The sequence below is a fragment of the Nipponia nippon genome, unplaced genomic scaffold (genome assembly GCF_047370975.1).
Source record: "Nipponia nippon isolate SJK-2023a ecotype South Korea unplaced genomic scaffold, ASM4737097v1 scaffold_17, whole genome shotgun sequence".
Taxonomy (NCBI): Eukaryota; Metazoa; Chordata; class Aves; order Pelecaniformes; family Threskiornithidae; genus Nipponia; species Nipponia nippon.
Genome location: NW_028262333.1, coordinates 4,076,528 through 4,092,796, shown reverse-complemented (window position 1 = coordinate 4,092,796; position 16,269 = coordinate 4,076,528). Strand labels below are relative to the sequence as shown.

Here is a 16,269-nt window from a genome sequence, read left to right as displayed (position 1 = left end):
GCCACTTCTTCACTATCAAATCGCTCTTTTCCTCTTGCTAGGGGGGCTGATCCAACTCAAATGTTCTTAAAACATGGTTGATTCGGCTTCCACTTGATGGAATACTTGCAGGTTCTTTCAAACTTAGAAGTCCTCAATTAGTATAAAGGCTAATTAACTGATCAGACTCTCCTTCCTGAGAAAAATGCTCAGCTGGGCACACAGCCCACCTAAAAGGCAAATACAAAGCATCTGCACTGCAAAATGATTCACTTCATGCATGTACATTAACTATGCAGGAAACATAAGTTAGTTTAAGCATTTATGTGTAAAAAAGAAAAGTAAGTATTTTTGTAAGCTCAAGACTGGTTATGGCGTACATCTAAGACAGTTAAAATCCAATTAATTTTAATTCATTTAGTTGTTGAGATTCCTGACAGTGTCTCTATAAAGCAAATTACACCAGATTACATCTGTAATAAAGGAATGCTTAGGTTCTCTTTAGCACAGTTATATTATTACAAAGCTAGAAAGCAATAGATTTTGCAACTTGACACTAATTTTATTTTTAATATTGAATTATGCATACCTGAACGGACCCACTGCAATTGTAAACAACTAGCATTTATTTGAAATGGAGGAACTGTCAACTGCAATTCCTCTCAGTCAGATCCCTTACTTGCTTCCACACTACAAAGCAATTAAAAAAAAATTAAGCATACTCAAAAAAGCACAAAGGGACAAATGAAAGTACAACAGAAAAAGCTAACTTTAATCTGTGACTTCCACCTCACGTGATAAAAAACTTTTTCTTAAATGCTTCTATCAATAACCACACAGCTCGCAAAATATTAAACATTTTCATCTGCTTAGTCACTCACAACCTCCAACAAGTGTACAATAAATGCTTTGTCTGCTTATACAACAGCAAAACAAAACAAAACATATACCCTCAGAATGCATTCTGCTTCTCACTATGGCGAGCTAACAAAATAAAAAAGCATTTTCTTCATGTCATTTCATCAATAATGCTACACATAGCTGCATCTTTGTCTAAAACCTGATCTCTCTTGCCACAGGAACGCTCCCTCTGTTTTTCGCTCTGTCCAATACAGTTGCTGCCATCATCAGTATCCATTGTTTCTACTTTCACCCTCAGTCCTCCCTCTGAATGAGGCAGATCATCAGGCAAGGAAGCCAGGCAGTTCTGAATCATCTCTACAACTCGCTCTAAGTGCTTCTGAAACCGCTCTGCCGTTTCCAAACGCTGACGTTTCTGCACCTCCATCATGACTCTCAGCGTCTCCCTAGCTTGGTGAGGGCGATACTCATTTATAAGATGATGGACATGAACAAAAAGCAGTTTCAAGTCTTCCAGTTTCTCTTCTCGCTTTATACTCCCTGGACTCCTTATCAAGATATCCAAGAGGTCCAAAAAGTTGACCAGGATAGACATGTTAAGTTTTCTTAGCTCCTTCTTGTGATCAAACTGCATAGGATGTAGCCGTTCAATACCTTGGCTCTCCAAGGGCCGAATAATCAGATCATCGCATTGAAACTGATTACCAAACATCATATAACTGTCTTTCACAGGTGGAGGGGGCTTTGGAGCCAGGCCTTTACGGATATTTTCGTCAGTATATTCTTTTATATATTGCATTGGAGGTGGAGGAAGGGCACTCACTTGCTGAGGTTCACCCATTTTTGCCAGACGGAAATACCTAGGGAGTGTCCCAAGAAATATTCATTAAACAATTTGTGTGACAACCTCATCATATAAATAGAAACAAAGGCAATATAAGAGAGCTGGCTGTGAGAAAATGAACCAGAAGAAAGTCATCTCAATAGGCAGAATACAGGAAACTTCCAAATAAATCCGTTAGCTTTTCACTAAGGTATACTCTTAGCAGAATTAGCTTCACTAGAAGCACATTAAGCATTCACTTCTGGAGCCACGCAAGACCAGCCTGTGAGCAGAGCAGCCTCAAGAAGAGAGGGGAGACCCCTTCCCTCGCCGAGGCCTGCCCCGGTAACACCACGCCCCGCAAGAGGGGAAACCGCCCAGCTCGGCGGCGGGCAAGCACCGCCTTCAGGGGAGGATGCTGCCGCGGGTCCACAGCCGCCGGCGGCGACGGCGGCCTGCTCTGCTCTGCTCCGGGCCGGGCCGGGCCAGGCCAGGCCAGGCCGGGCTCTGAGAAGGCCCAAGCCCCGCCGCGGGGTTCGCCAAGCCGCTGCTGAAGAGAGCAGAGCCGGGGGCGCGCTACGGCAAACCCGCCCCCCCCCCCCCCCCCCCCCCGGCCACTGACCACGTCGCCGGCGGAGGGGACAGCCCCGCTCGGAGCCCGCGGCCGCGGGGAGCCGCCGGCCCTCACCTGCCCGCCGAGCCGCCCTCAGCGCAACCGCCAGCACCCCGCTTCCGGCCAGCGCCCCGCTCCCCTTCCCCTCCATTGGCTCGCCGACCTCGGGGCGGCACGCTCTCATTGGCCCTGCCGAGCACCGATCAGAAGCTTGGTCCACTCAGCGCAGCGGGAGGTCCCCGGAAGGCGGGGCCAAGCCGCGCGGGGCGGGGCGGTCGGGTGCCGCGGGCGGCGGGCAGAGCGCGCCTCATGGCGGCGGTGGCGGGCGGTGCCGCCCCGACGTGGGCCCTGGGCGCGGCTGCCCCGCTGCGGGACGCGGGGCGGGGGCCGCATCCCACCGCTGTTGTCCCACCTCACCCAGGGGTGAGGGCCTCCCTCACCAGGAGCCCCTCCTGAGGCGGCAAGGCCAGAGGCCTGTGGGGGCGGGAGCGGCCGGCCTGGCGTTTGCAGGCCTGGCGGTCTCCCTCGGAGGCTTCCCCACTGGGCCGAAATCGTGTTTGGAGGCTCCTGGTGGGAAACACGAGCTGCTTTGAAGGAACACGTTTAGATCAGGATCTGCCAACACGATTCTGGCACATTAACCTCTGAATTACGCAGTGATCGTATAGTATGTGATCATACGGCTTGTGGTGCTCACACAGTGGGTAGTGCTTCCACACATCAGAAACGCGGGCGTTACCCCTGGTCACGAAGTGAAAGCATCACCCTGGAAAGCGTCTGCATCGTTCCTTCAGCTGAATACACCGAGTACATAAAGACTCGTAACAAACAGCTGGGCTCCATTGTTTTGCTTTCAGTTTTGTTTTAGGAGGAGTTGAAGAAAAAATAGTGGATTTAGGTTTTTCACCTTGCGGATGATGGGGAGCTGGGCTTGCTGGCATCACCCTGCAGGGATTTCTCCCTGAAATGGCCAACAGGAAAGGACTTTCTGACGCTTGGCCGTTTATGTCCCATTTTCTCTCTTCCTCAGCAGGTGGCAGCAACGGCCTTTGTCTGACAGGGACCCGTCCTGTGCACACGCAGTATCCTCCACAGATTCGCCTTTCAAGATTGATCATTTCACCAAAAAAAAGTTTCAGTTGAATGATAATTACTTCGGATCCTCTTAATTGTTTCTAAAACAATGCAAAGCAACTCCAGAATAGTTAGGTTCATTCGACTAGAAAACCTGAAAAAAATTACAGCTCACGTTTTACTGAGTATCAGAAAATACATTTAAAAATTCCAAACCAAACAACACTCTACAATTGACAATGAGTGCAACCCTGGCTCAAAAATAGGCTGATCTATTTTCATTTGCAAGCAAAGTATATTTTGGGGAGGAAACGACCCCCTTTGAGACATTTGTTCTCAGATGATGTAGCGAGCGTCTGTCACAGAGGACGGAACTTCAGGGAACTGGCTGGAGAAGTCTCTTCCATTATGAAGTTCGATGCCGTTGTTCTCTGGCAGCGCTCTGCAGCATTTACACATTTTACAGGATGTTGCTGATTAATTATTACATTGTTTCTTAGTCTCATATCTCTTCATTACTTAGGCTGAGCTAAAGGTTTGCCCTTTTCTCTGTATTCACACGGATCGATATCATCGGTGCGATTATAGTTCAGTATTTATCCATGTATATGTAGATATGGATATGGCCTACATTATGTTTTCAAATACAGGCTTGAGGATTTTTTTTTTTAAGTAACTAGGCCTCAATTTGTGTATATTGTCCAAAGGAGGGTATTCTTGCCATTCGGTAATGACTTACAACTTTAATTTAGGGAAAACGGACAGTAAATTGGTCTGGGCACAATCTGTATTTGTCAATAGTCTCTAGACTGACAGATCTGATGCCATCTGATACCCGAAGCAGTGTCTCCACATTTTCTGCCCTTGATGCCATTACTTCTTAAAAAGTGAGACAAAGGTCCTTACATTAAGGATTTTGTGGTGCCCCTAGATGTGAATTAATCTAGTGTTCTTTTCAGAAACACATCCATACAGACTGAAACGTCAGGAGTGTGAATGGCTTGCTCAGACTCAGCAGCCTGGGTACAGAAAGCTCTTATTCTTTGTGCAGAAATATCCTAATGGGCAGCCATGGTGGGCAACACAATGCAGAAGAAACATAAGAGGATAAGGTGGTTTGCCCATGTTGTGTTTGGTTTTCAGCGTTTCGGCCCTGGACCTGGGCTAACCATCCCTTTGAAACATAGGCGTTGTGCTAGTACACAATCCGTTAGTAAGAGCCACCTTTAAGAAAACTGGAAAGCACAAAAGGTCATTTAATTACAAAATAAATAGCGCATGCTTTAATTTTTTTCACAATCAAGACTTAGAAAAACAAGTTAAAGAAAGAACTTACCGTCTCCGCAGAGTGAAGGAGTGCTTTGGTGCAGACATTGAACTGGGACTCTGGTAGTCTTCCGTGCCACAGGCTTGCTGTTTGACACGAACCAGTCAGTCAGACTCTCCATATTAAGCCACAAGGTCCTTTGGGATCAGCAGGAAGATTTAAGAGACCTTTAATCTTCATTCATAAAATCAGAATACTTTACCACATTGCTTCTTTCATCAGCTGGTGATCTTGTCAGTTGAGAATCTAGACAGTTTGGAGCAGAAAATCACGTACTATCAGCCAGGGGGATCCGAGATGGCTTATCTTTTCTTGTTTTCTTTTTTTTTTTTAACATGGTGGTTGTTTCTCAGTACTACTTCAATGCATACAAATAATAATTTTAAAGAAGCGGAAGTACTCCAGGATGGAGATGCCAATCTTATCAAGGCACGTAAATGTGGAACTGAGAGCACGGCTTTCAAATACAGGCAAGGGTGCGCTTCCATGCTGCAATTAAAAAGTGTTCGGCTCTGTAAAGGGAGGTCTCATTCCTTCACCCTCCTCCCTCACTCTTTTTTCCTGGTCCCGCTCTCCTTTCTTCCTTCACCGCTCCTCCAGCCCCCCATTTCTGGCTGTACAGGCCTTTCTTCTCACTATTTCGTACTATCACCATTGGGCATTGGATCGGAAAGTAAATCCAAATGCCCCAGAAAACATGACTGTAATTTTTTCTGGATTACATTTTCTGCTCTTCTGGTGAGTTAAGGCACCTCACTGTACTATCTATCCTGTGAGCATCAGGGCGAGCTTTTAGGAGAGGAGAGCGCATAGGCAGAAGGAAGGGAGGAGGTCGGGGAGATGGGGAGGGGAATGGTTCTCCTTGTTTCTGTGGCAGCAAGCTCTTAGTTTGTCTCAAATCATCTTGTTACATCATACCCTGAAAGACAGGGAAGGAATAAAAAGCACCGCCTTCAGAGATGCAGAGAAAACCCATGTAGTAGGAGGTACTAACGCATCTTTGGTTTTATTGGACTTTCCAGACTTTGATTTCACATTCTTTTAACAGGAGCTGAGCTTGATTCTCTGCTGCCTTGCACTTAGTGAACTCTGCAGCAAGGGTGTAAAATGCTGTGACTTCAAAAAGTAGAAGACAGTGAGGGGCCAAGCACTTGTTTTTTACATGATGTCTGTGATCTTCTTGAGTTGTTTTCCCAGACTGTGTGTAGTGGCCAAGACGGAGGCAATATAACGTCAACTAATGAAAGAAGAAAAAAGGGTTTCAGTCTCATTCTTGGTAGCATGGCTGATTCTCAGAAGACCCATGGATGACCCTTTCCAGCCTATGGGGAGCTGCTAACATTTCTGTTTACAGTGGTTCCAAATGAGAAATTAAGAACAATGGTGAGTGCCATGTGTAGCACTCGACAATTTGCTTGTTGCTATATTTCAGCTCTTTATAAATAGAAATAAGGGTGCTATCCAGCAGCCCACCACTGATAATACAGCACAATTACTACAGCATCTCCAAATTGTGGGAATGAACCTGGACACCCCTTCAGCAGGTGGAGAATCACTTCTCTGCCTCAAAGACACAACATCTTAATTTATTGCTTTAGTTAAGTTTACTTTGTTTTTCTTCATAACCAATTTTAGGCAAACCGGCATGTTACATTATCAGGCATTCCAGTGCTGTTAATTCAGCAGCAGTGTGTACAGTGTGTGCCATTGCAGTATGCGAAGTTATTTTAGCAGAATTTGAATCCAAGCATTGTACAAGCACAGTAAATACAAACCCCATTTTCATGCATGGTCTTAGAACAGCGCTGCTCTCTTCTGTGCTAGAACGTATTTCTTCCATTTTTGATTGCTACTGCACTCTAAATAGTAAATAAAAGTGGGGTTTTTTTCCCCGCACTGTCTGAAAAATAACCCCAAAATGAAACTCAGTTCCAGTCTCTCGTTGGGTTTAGGTTGAGTGTTACATCTTACAGCCGAGTTAAGCAACGAGCTCAGGAATTTCCTTTTTTGGTGATCGTTATAGGCTTTGTTGCAGGATATACCAGGGCGGAGGGGAAGAGAAAAGAAGCCTGTTGGGGGTGAAGGGGGCTAAAGCAAGCTTTATGTCTCCATCTGCTGTGGTTAATTCCCATCTCCCTGTCCCCTGCTGTGGTTTTGGGAATTAATGAATTTGCAGTGCTGTGCTGCGTTTTCTTTCTGACTCCTCAGATTAAAATATCAGCTGCGCCTACTAATGTAGCAAAGAAGTTTAATCTTCCCGTCACGTAAAAATTGGGGCACACCAATCTTCAATGCACATGACAGTTGCACTGCTTTTTGCTGTACAGCCTATTACCACAGGTATCTGAACAGATTGAAATCTCAGCACAGAGCATGGATGGTTATTTAGCAATGAAACAGATACCTCATTACTCATTAATAAATTGACATGGCTCAAAAACTAGGCACATTTTGACAGAATCAGCCAGCACTCTTTCCTATGCTCACAGTCTTAATGTTGTTTCTGAAGCACCCCCCTACCTGATTATTAAGCAGACATTGATGCTGGGTCTTTACTCGGTCACGCGTCTGTGGTGACTGCCTATTCTAACTTGTAAGTGAACACGTCTCAAAAAACACGTCTGGAACAAATTCCCAGTTTGGGTATGACCCGATGAAACTGGGTTTTCCTTTCTGCATTTTTGCCTTACAGAGAACAGCTGAGCAAAGGATTATTTGTACCTTCATCACGGAAGAGCCTGTCTTAACCCTGTGCATGTTCACCAGTATAAAACATGTTCTCTCTGTTACTGCCAACATCAGTAAGCCTGGGAGTGATTCGCTTCAGGCATTCAAATCATGGATAATTCACTACATCCTCCTAGCAGATGCTCGGAACAAGGCATCTACTTTCCCAGGGCTCCCAAACAGTTCACAGGAGAATCTTGCTCTGGTTCTACAAGAGCAACTCCCTTGGTCACTGGGAGCAGTGTGAGCGGATTCAAAGGTGCAGTTGTAAGACCTAGAGGAAAGCTGGATGCATCTGGCTCGTAAAGACCAGGCTAATTCTTCCCTTTTTCTGCAGCTTTCACTCTTGTTCTTTGGGTCTACTGGAGACATGTTTATTGGGGTGATAATGAACTGCCAAAGAAGCAAGACAGCTGAGTAACCTAAATAGAGTTTCTCACACTCTAAAAAAGCTAAATAGGCTGAATTCTGGAAGCTTGGAAGTTGAACAATCATCATCATATTGAACAGCTGGGGAAAAGGAAGAGCTGGCACCCAGGCAGTAAACCTGGCCCGAATATTACACATGATAGAAGTATACAGGTCGTTTTGTGAGAGTGAAGATATAGTTGCAGCCTTCCGGTCTGTTTTTTTTTTTTCACAAAAACAAAAACTCTCTATATTTAACTTTTTTAATTTCTCTGCCGCCTTCAGGACATAAGCATTGGTATCAGAGCAGGATGTGCGGGTGGGGAGATTTCCACAGTCTGCAGTAATAGAAGTGTGAACTGCATAATCTGGGTAAATCCCCTATGAAAAAATCCAATCCCTAAAATAACATTTTTCAGAGCAGAAATAGAGCAGTTTGCAGGAGGTGGCAAGGGAAGAACAAAGGTGATTAAAAGAAAAAAAAGGAGCCCACTGAGGCCACAGTTGATAAGAACAATTCTATCTGTAACCTCAGCTTGCCCAGCACAGAGGAGTATTTAGTGCACACAGCAGCTCAAACTTAAATCTGAAACATTTAAAATATTTCAGATTTTCCTACGTATGGATGGAAAAGTGTCAAAGGATACATGGTAGCAGGCTTTATGAAAGCACATAAGCAGAGAAGATGTAGGATACCTAAAAAATTCATCAGGCTTTGTCTCCTCATCTTAAGGGATAGACTTACAGTGGTTTTAAGATACTTAGGACATTACATTTAAATCCTTCCTATTAAGGGTACAGAATTTCTGTACCATGCAATATATAGTGGTGCCAAAAGCCTTGAACAAAAGGAGTGTGCCCATATGTTCAGTGTATCGCTGCACCATCATACAAGGTCAGGTTCCAGATGAGACACCTCTGTTAGCAGGATATTCCAGCTCACCCGGGGAGCCCTTTCAGGAAGGCTATGTAGTTTGTGTGTTGAGCTCTACAGACTGGTCCTCACATCTTCCAGCTCTGCAGCCAACTTGGTCTTAGACAAGTGCTGTATTTCTACCTAACAATACATATATACATATATATATATATATATATATATATATATATATCTCCTGCTCTACTGTAGAAGGGTCCTGAAGCCCTTAAATGACTGAGGCTTTGCTTAAAAGGGTTATAACCTGTTAGTCACTCCGATGGATGATGACATATGATTTATGTCTACAGTTCATGTCTTGAAAGCAACAAAGAATTTTATTTAAAAATTGGACAAGAAATCATGATCGTCGAAATTAAATAAAATTCAAATACCCATAAGCAGGTTACTCTCTCATAAATGTAAGATTAAATATAAATACAATTCTTAGACCATATATTTTTGTATATACATGTCAATCTGGCTATATATTCATTAGACTTAGAGAGCATTCATATTCTGGTTTTGGCTTGCTACACTCAAATATTTGTGTGTTTGCTACACATGGGGTTTGGGATTAAAGCAAAAAAGGAGCATGAAAGGGTAGATCTGTGCAAGAGTAGATACAAAAATACGTCAGTCCCTACCTTCTTCCCCACTTCAACAGTGAAGAGTTACCAGTTGATAAACGTATTGCAAAACAGAAATAGTTAGCAGCTCTCACTGCAATCAGCTCCTGTGTTTATATCAGTGGCACCCAACCCTGGCTGTGTGGACTTGTTTCCTTCATTACGGTCATTCTTTTTTTTTTCCCTGTCTAATATCTCAGTTGGCCCATCATCAGTTTGAATTCACCATGGAAAACTCAGAATGGCTGATCTCGCCTGCTAAGTCCTGCTAGTTGTAACATACCTATCAGATTTTCTATCACTCCAGGCCAAAATCTGTAATTATTTTCTTACAACTATGTGTGTCTTTCTATATGTGGTGTATCAAATCTGTACCTTCTCTTCCACAGCAGCTCAGCCTGTCCAGTTCTCCCACGTGCAGAGCCAAATCTCATTTGCTCCTTGTTTCTCTCTTGCCTCAACCCTCGCAGCATCTTCCCGTCAGACCTCCTACAACACATCGCATCATACCATGTTTACACCAGATAAAGTGCAGTTGCCAAGCCCCCTATCTGAACGTTTGATCAAATCGCTCCCCTCTTCATGTCCCTCCACTAACTCATCCCTTATCTCATAAAGAAATCAAGCTGCCAGTCACTACATTCAAAGAATTTCTTAGCTCTCCCCCCACTACGTACCACCCTTGCTGAATCTCTCTCCCCCCACATCTTCTCATCTCCAGCAGCATTGTTCCACTCAGAGGTCTACAGGTTGGCATCTCATCTCTTTGCTGTCCTGTATGCCTTGCCTTTTATGAAGAGCTGCAATGTCACACCTTTGCATTTCTATTTATATTCAATTTTCTGAGAAGACAACATGTACATCTCTGCCAACAGACCGCAAACCCCCCGGCCCAAGCTACAAAGACTTTTCAGAAAGTCCTTAATGCACTACAGTTAGTGCAAAGAAGGGACTAGAAAGAAAAACATAGTCCTAAATACGTGTTCATAGCTAAAAATGCAAGGACCTTACAAACTGTGGTTATAAATTCATCTGTACTGACACAAATCAAGCGAAATGCTCTGAAGATCAACAGCCTTTTTGCGGGGATTCACTGTTGCTAGCAGAGTGAAGTCCATACAGTTTGTCAGGGCACGCCACTGTCCATATTTTGGTTTATTAATTACAAGAAAGGCTCTCTGAGCATAATTTAAACCAGCAAATTCTCAAGTGTGAAGAAAGTTATGTGCACGCAAAAGCAGTCCTATATTTTAGAGGTGCAAAGCACCTAAACAAGGTCTGGAAGTATCCGAATAGCTGCTGTTTACACAGAGCACAATCTTAGAAAACTCACAGCAGACTCTGCATTTTTTATATATATGCATTGCATGAGGCAAACTGTTTTGTAGAAGAATTGGGAAATTTGGCCCGAGTATTGATCCTAGTCTACAAAGAGATATGAAATCCCCCTTGGCAGCAGTGACGATTTTTCAGGAGATCACAGACTTGTGTCATCTTTCTTGTTCAACCACAAGAGTTCCTGGGAACTCAGTCACTCTGCCAAGAAATGAAACATAGTTTTGCTAGACTTGCGCATGACGAACATTTCAATATGTGCTGCATTTCGTCTTCGGCAAGACCACCACATAGAGATAGAGAGAGAGAGATAGGGATCAACTGCACAACAGCTTCTGTTTGTCCTGGTGTCTGTTCCATGCTACTGCATTGCCTTTAGCAAATTCTCTTCCAGATCTGTATGTCAAGTGCTATCTTTAAATTGTATTTTTATGGCAAATGCAGGTTCTCAGTTAGCATTGAACAAAATTGGTAAGGAACGTTTGATGATCCCTGGAACGTGCTGCCTAAACAATATAACATAAAACAGCAAGGAAGGGATATGCCACCTCTTTTTTTTGGGAGGCATAACCAATACATTCTGTTGAGAAATATGGTTCCCAAGTCTGTCTATGAACTGCCCTACAAAATCCAAGTCTTCATTTAAATGGAGTTTGCAATTCTGGTACTTGTTCATTTTTTTTTTTTTTCTCATGAACTGAATTTAAAATAACCAAGTATCTTCCTTGGAGCTTGAAAACAGCTCTAAAAATATATCAGCAATAGGGAGCTATCTCCTTATATCCTAATGCTATGTTGCACTAAAGCCAAAAGGCAGCACTGGTAAACGATTTAGATTGAAATAATTTTCAGAAATACCTAATTAATGCAAATACTTATCTTGCAGTTTCCCCACATTCCACCAATCTCCATCTCTCCAATCCTCAATAGCATCAGCGATACACTTACACATCACTAATAAAAATTAAACAAAATATTAAAAATGGAAGAGCAGAGAAAAATGAATTGCATTTGTTTCAAAATATAACAGTGGTTTTGCACTGCGAGCATTAGGTACATATTAATTTTTTTTATATTTCTTTATTTAGCCTGCTGCAGGCTGCCCTGAATGGTGCCCTGAAGCCCTGAGGAAACCAGTTGTTCTCGGTTTGATGTTTGTGCTCGCTTCGCTGCTGATTACCCTGGTCTTGATTGCATGCGAGGAGGGCACGTTGGGCCTGTGCCTCCTGCGCCATCCTGCCACAGACTCATTAGACTGCACCTGAAGCAGCCAGTAATCAGTAAATAGTAACCGATGCTAATTAATTAGTTATCAGTTATTGTAACCATTTGTTTTCAGTTTAAACATCTAACGCCTACAAATATTTATCATTCCTTATACAAGTATATCCTGGATATAATTTTCTTTGCTTGCATAGTAGGAACTTTCATGTTATGTGGGAAACTTCCTCCAAGTAAGCTGTATGAAATCTCTGAGACACACAGTCAGCTGTTAAATACTCTAAATGGGAAGGCACCATTCCTACAAAAAAGAAATATGGGTGCATGACCTACTTCTAAAAGGACAGGAGAGACACTCATCCTCTACATCCATGTTCAGTGTATGCATTTATAACTATTTACTAAATGGGCGAATAGGAGACAAATGCTTAATCATGCCACACCTCTTTTTAATTAATCCTTAATCATTGACTCACATCTACTGAATGTCCCTCAAGTGTTATTTTTTCCACAACATTTACCTTAGCGTATATTTCAACATGTGCTGTTCGTTTTATGACTTCAGAGAGGATGTGGTTATGGTTTGACAGAAAGGAAGCTTTGCTGTAGATGGGAAGATAAAGCTCAAAGCACCTACGCTGCCTTTTGAACACCTTTTTTTTTAAATTAACTGTCTTCCTTCTCGTGCCTCTTTTTTGGACGGGTACTCAGTGCATAGGGCAGACATCCCATGTCCTGGGAGAAGACCATTTTTGGCTCAGCCATGAATAACTGTGTGCTCCTGGAGGAACTGCTGATCAAAAAATCCCAGCAGAAGAGAAGGACTTCACCCTCCAACTTTAAAGTGCGCTTCTTTGTCTTAACCAAATCCAATTTGGCTTACTATGAACATCGCCATGGGGTACGTCAGCCATTTTCTCTCTCATAATAGAGTCGTGGAGGGAAGGATGAAATTTGCTAATGGAGGGAAGGATGATCTTTGTTAAATTTTATTAACATTTCTCGTTCTTACTACAGCACCATTCACTGAAAATTGCGGAACGGTCAAACGGGTCATTTAGAGCTTCTGGTCAGCGGCATTCGGTGTGCATGGAGGAATAAGAAAACCTTGCCATTTTATAGAAAGGGTCTAGGAATTTAGCACGGGCTGTTATAACTGGTGTCTGTAACAGCGGCATGAGCCTGTGCCTGGCAGTTCACAGGAGTACAGGGGTGACCTGGAGTGGTGTATTGCAAAGATCACAAGTGTACCCTAATTACATCTGTGAAAAAAGTCATCCCCAGATCTTCACTCTCTCATTCTTTTCTTCAGGGCAGCAGACTGATGGCTGGTAGGAGACCAGTCTTGCATTTTAAAATAAATTCAGCTGCCATGTGTAACATGTCTCGTCTTGGGAGTTAGCTTCGGAAGGGATGCGATGATGACATCCGTGCTCAGACTAGGCATTGTTTCCCCAAGCTTGCGTTTCCCTGATTTGCTAAATATCAAGCAAATTAGAAGTCAATCTGCACACCCCATTGTGCTAAGTGTTCTAGTGAAGTGAGAATTATTTCCTTCTTCTATTTAGCTGGATGTTTGCTGAGCCTCATTATGGTTGTAAATAATATTGCTTGTTTTCCAACAGTCACTGAACATGCTGTTAATCCATTATGTTTAGGCACTGTTACTGTACTCAGAGCAGAACTGGGGATCTTGCTACCTTACTATCCAGCAATGGCAACTTCAGACCATCTGATCTTGCTCGATTGCAGAAAATTAAGTTAAAACTGAACCCAACAAGAAAAGCGAAGTATGATGTGCCCTTGTATTTTATCATAACCTAGTTGAGGTTGGATGCCAGCTTGAAGGGTTAACTGTCATTTTTACTTGCAAGTTATTTCTCTCAAATATGCCCAACAAAATGTTTTCCTTGCTTTTATTTTATAGTCCACGTTTTTCTTACCTCCATATTTAAATAGGATAATATTTATTGCTGCGTGCTGCCTCTGTATTTGGTTTGAGACTCTCTTTGCCTCCTATCCAAACTGTCTTTCAAATGCCATTATTTTAAGATTTTAAATTCCATTATAACTATTCCACTTAATTATTCTGGGTTAAATTTTCAAAAGCATCTAAGCGATTCTGCTGTAGGTATTCAGAGAAACCTTCACAACTAGTTTTTGTTGGTGCTATCTATCTGAGTCTTGGTGGACTTGAGATGAATTCAGTATACGCTTTGCCTGGATACTTCTGTGGAATCGCAGTAGGTGTCTGTCAGCATCTTTAGACACTGAAATAGTTTGGAAAATCTGACTCCGTGGCTTTCAGTGGGGCATAGATTTCATACGCTATGTGAGTGTCTCTGGAAATTTTCTCCCCTAGTCTTCCTAAAGGTCAATTAGGCAAGATGAGGGTTTGGTATATTATCTACTTTATGTTGTATATTATGTATTTTAAACATGCACATATTATATATGTATATGTAAACACACAGGTAACTTTAGGCCCTTACACACATTTGAGGCACAGTGGGTATATCTGTAATTACAGGGCAATTTTCCATGAAACGCTGATTTTTTTCTGACACAAACCGACAAAACCATGTTGTTACATGAATAGAAGAACTTTGTATGAAATTGGGAGAAAGTAGTTTGTCCTGTGAAATACTCCCAGAACCGATCCTCAGCCTCTTCAGTAATCTTCCCCAAAATTAGACCATCCTGGTGAGACCTCCGCATGGTCAGGTCATTGCTGTTCTGGAGAGGAAAGCTTAGGGCAGCCCATGCAAGTACCATCTTGTTTTGTGCTGAGAACAGAGTGAAGCCCCCACAATTGAGTTCACAGCTAGTGAAGGAAAAATCACGATACCTGCCTGACACGCAGGCTGTGCCCATCCTGGTGAGTGAACCAGGACCAGGGAGCGTGCGCAGGCGTTGAAATCCATCGTCTGTAGTGCTCGTTCTCTAGCTCAGGCCCTGGCACAGGTTTGGCTCTGCTCCACAGGGACTCTCTCAGATAATTTGTGGGGATGGCAGGGGTTAGCATAGGCTGTCACCGCTGCCAGCAGGCAGTTTGCATATGGTCCCCCTGCTCTGGAGGTTTAGGGCAAAGTGGTAAGGACATTGTTGTTCTCTGCCAGCTGGCTGCAGTGATAGGGAGTATCCCTAGGCACGTGTGCTGCACCTTATAGATGGGGCCAGCAACTCTCTGGGCTTTAAAGTATGTATTTTTCAAGGGAAATCTCTGTGGATGTTTGCTATAAGAGTTTTCAACGAGTTGCTTTAAGAACCCCTTACCATCCTGTCCAGTGGCTTACTGTACTCAGAGTTCAATACAGTGTCCACCCCTCTGGTCCCCGGTCAGTCAGGAACAACAGCCTGTGCACAAAGTCAGGTAAAACAACTAGCAAACTGCTTAACAGTTTGAGAAGTCCCACTGATTTCAATTAAGTGGCTTAAAGTAAAGTATACGCTTACGCGCTAAGCCCAGGCTTATATGTTTTGCCTGTATTTAACAGAGTTTAGCACCCAGTCCCTTTCTCTGCATTTTGATGCTGTGGGTATAAAAAGATGTTTAAGCATTTATTATAGCAGTCCAAAGCAAGGAAATAAACAGGTCAAAGGGGTACAGGGGTAATTCTGTAAATGATACAAAAAGCCGTCCAGACAACCAGCATCATAAAGGCAATTTTTTGCAATAGCTGTAATAGCGTTTTCGTCACAACGGCCATAGCTAGACAGAAAGCACTGTTCTCCTCAGGGGCCAAGCACACAATTGCCGTTAATGTTAATGAAAGATATTTACATATCTCATTAGGAGAATGAGCCCCCAATAACTAACAATAAGAAGCTGTGTTTTCTGGAATTCATTACGCAGCGCACAATGCAGGGCTGTCTTAACATAAAGCAAAGCCCTGGTTACAGGCACATGTATTCAGCCCCCGTCTCTACTAAAATACATCAGAAGTGCCTTTATTATAACATGCAAATCAATTCCACGGGCAAAAATTCTTCATTTCTAGGGTCTGATTTTATTGCTACTGTACATGTGAGTAAACGAGCACATGCGAGTAATCATTTTAACTATTTCAGTGAGTTTGATCCTCACCAGGATAACTGACAGTGAAGACGCTATGTGATACTCTCTGGGTGCCAGTACACTTGCAGTACTGCAGAAGAAGCAGACAAGCGAATCCCTTTGGAGAGGTGTCTAGGACAGAGTTTCAAATGTCCTTACTTAGCAAAAACACTTGAACTGACGAGTTACCTATATCCCATTTGCCTAACGGCTTATGGTGTTTGGTAAATCCTTCAGGTTAGCAGACAGGGGAGTGAAGAGAGACAGTTTAGTATTTCAGACACTAAGTAGAGGTTCTTGCA

General features: G+C 43.1%; 2 protein-coding genes across 3 annotated transcripts in view; one reads left to right on the top strand and one right to left on the bottom strand.

Annotated features, from left to right (window-relative positions):
• Positions 1-730: 730 nt before the first annotated feature.
• Positions 731-2,433, bottom strand: MED7 (mediator complex subunit 7). Of its 2 annotated transcripts, none has more exons than XM_087754190.1 (2): positions 2,352-2,433; positions 731-1,700 (listed from the first exon to the last, which is right to left on the bottom strand). In XM_087754190.1, exon 2 carries the CDS (start codon positions 1,679-1,681, stop codon positions 989-991), a length of 693 nt encoding a protein of 230 aa, XP_087610316.1. In that variant the 5' UTR covers positions 1,682-1,700; positions 2,352-2,433; the 3' UTR covers positions 731-988. The 2 variants fall into 2 exon arrangements, with proteins under 2 accessions (XP_087610316.1, XP_087610315.1); XM_087754189.1 differs by having other exon boundaries at positions 2,286-2,403.
• A 10,173-nt stretch (positions 2,434-12,606) lies between these two features.
• Positions 12,607-16,269, top strand: part of ITK (IL2 inducible T cell kinase) — a 33,537-nt gene continuing 29,874 nt past the window's right edge. Inside the window, exon 1 of the mRNA XM_009466846.2 lies at positions 12,607-12,811. Within this exon, the coding sequence (XP_009465121.1) occupies positions 12,641-12,811 (171 nt within the window). The 5' untranslated portion in view covers positions 12,607-12,640. The remainder of the gene's footprint in view (positions 12,812-16,269) is intronic.

Bases quoted from the DNA above. Each gene is read 5' to 3' on its own strand.
- MED7 (XM_087754190.1), bottom strand. From the start codon at position 1,681: ATGGGTGAACCTCAGCAAGTGAGTGCCCTTCCTCCACCTCCAATGCAA.